The 2,212-nt window shown below is 34.0% G+C and overlaps 1 protein-coding gene across 2 annotated transcripts in view; it reads left to right on the forward strand.

The window, feature by feature from the left end:
- LOC111398785 (transcription factor bHLH71-like) overlaps positions 1-798 on the forward strand; it is a 5,408-nt gene extending 4,610 nt beyond the window's left edge. The window contains exons 3-4 of one of the 2 annotated variants that reach the window (XM_023025878.1): positions 66-105; positions 528-798. In XM_023025878.1, the coding sequence (XP_022881646.1) occupies positions 66-105; positions 528-632 (145 nt within the window). In that variant the 3' untranslated portion in view covers positions 633-798. Of the gene's footprint in view, positions 1-12; positions 106-527 lie in introns of both variants that reach the window. The other variant, XM_023025877.1, reaches the window with a different exon arrangement.
- Positions 799-2,212: the final 1,414 nt, after the last annotated feature.

Consider the following 2,212-nt stretch of genomic DNA (forward strand, 5'->3'; position numbering starts at 1 on the left):
CAGCATTCCAAGATTGTTTCTGCCTTTCAGGCTATGTTTCTCTCCATACTTCACCTCAATGTCACCACTTTGGACCCACTCGTGCTCTACTCTATCAGTGCCAAGGTATGTCTGTAGGATCATGTCCGTAAATTGAACATATATACCTTAGAAATAACATTGTTACTTATCGAGTTATGTCGCGTATCCAGTCTCCCAGACCCTAGAGTATAATACTAACAAAATTTAAACTGTAGACAATGACTACAGAATGCAGAAGAATCTACTTTACACATGCTACACGTACTTCAATACGAACTACAGATTTGACTATATATGTATATGATGTATATGCATATTATAAGGGTATTATGGTAATAAACTTAGGTTATAAATTCACAATTATTTCCATGTGCAATGATGGAGAGAAAATGGTGTCTCTTTCAATATTTATGGCATTTCTATATATAGATAGGGTTGTCTTTACATTTAAATTTAGGAAATATTCAAAGGTGCATTAGTATTAATTTTGCAAATTCTTGTTGCAGGTGGAAGAAGGTTGCCAGCTAAATTCAGCAGATGAAATAGCTGGTGCAGTTCACCACATGTTAAGAATAATTGAGGAGGAAGCTATCCTATGTTGTCTATCCTAGATTGAATATTGAACTTTTCTGTCTATTCTTGTTCAATTTCGAGTAGGTCAACTGTAATTTTGTTAAGGACTAATGTAGGACCATTAGCTAGGCGTTCCATATCTAGCTCTTCTGCTAAAAATAATTAGAGTTTAATAATTCATATAGAAAAGGATTAAAAAAACTACATGATGTGTTTATTCTGGATGCGTTGGAGGTCTGATAGTCTAGCATCTTGGAGTAAAAAGTCTCTTAACATTTCTCTCTAAATCTTCCTAAGATCAATAGCAGAAGAATTGATGTCAGCACAATCGGAGCATGCAGAATTAAAATCGCAAAAATTGAAAAGTCTGTACACGAGATGCATATTTACAGCCTTACTCCATAGCCAACTGCAATAAAGAAGATATAGGAAACATTCAATATGATTTCTGAAATGAGAAATAATATAGATGATTTTAGAGAATGTATTTAACATAATCGGCTTGTTTTGAATCCCTTAGAGATAGCCATAAATACAACTCAATTGGAGTCGAAATCCCATCTATGCTTTGCTAGTGTTTCGATTAAAAAAAATATATAAAAATCTATTGGAGTCCAACCGTCTGATAATTTATTTATTATTTATTTTTTGTAAGCATGTATAGTTTTCTCCTTTGTTTGATCTGGGAAATTGGTGCCTATTTTTCAAGTTCATGCTCGGCAGTGATGGATGCCAGGCTTGTAACCAATCTTCGAACGAGTTTTGAGGAAAGGCTTTTGTTATATCTTGGAAGATATTGAAAGTGAATTACTCAAGCTTTAACTTTCTATCAAACGAAATGAGAGATAAATTCTACGTTTTGTATTCAAGCGTAGAACACTAGATTGCAAGTTAAGTGAATTGTACTATTGCTGTAACATATAAGAAGATTTCATGGGTCGAGACTGATATTAATATTGGTTTCGTAGCCTAAAGTCTTGAATTCCATTTGGGTTTTGAAAGTGCTGACAAACTAAACTCATTGTTGTGGGAATTCAGTTTATTAGCCTTTAGTCTTGAATTTCACATCGGAAGTTTAGTAAAGAGGGTCTCTTTTGGCAACTATAAGAAGAGCCCTTTTATTATACAAAGGTTAGGAAAGGAGCAGTGGAGCTCTTTGGTAAGCAACGATCACCATTTGTTTCCATTTTTTTGTTGATATTGGTTTAGGAAGGTCTAGCCTCCAAAATCTCTTAATTGTGGGTAATTTTTTTGTTTCCCTAAACCTTGTAATATTCCTCTTTTGAAGTTAGTGAAGTAGTTTTGAAGTGTGTCCAGGAAATCGATAAGTTTTATTGAATTCTTATGTCTCTTTTTTTCTTCTTTTCTTTTTGCATTCAATATTTCTCTAACAAGTGGTATGAGAGTTGACGATTTGACTTGGGAGTTATTTACTATTGGGTAAAATAGTGTTAAAAGATGGCGGAAGGTTTCTCGTCTACGTGCTAAAGACGATTGCAGCCAATAAAAGATTCGAGGTGCAAAATTCGATGGTACCAATAACTTAGTATGTGGCAGTATGAGGTGTTAGACATCGAATATCCACGAATTATTCCCTACGAATAATTCATAGAACACA

The sequence above is a fragment of the Olea europaea genome, chromosome 8 (genome assembly GCF_002742605.1).
Source record: "Olea europaea var. sylvestris chromosome 8, O_europaea_v1, whole genome shotgun sequence".
Taxonomy (NCBI): Eukaryota; Viridiplantae; Streptophyta; class Magnoliopsida; order Lamiales; family Oleaceae; genus Olea; species Olea europaea.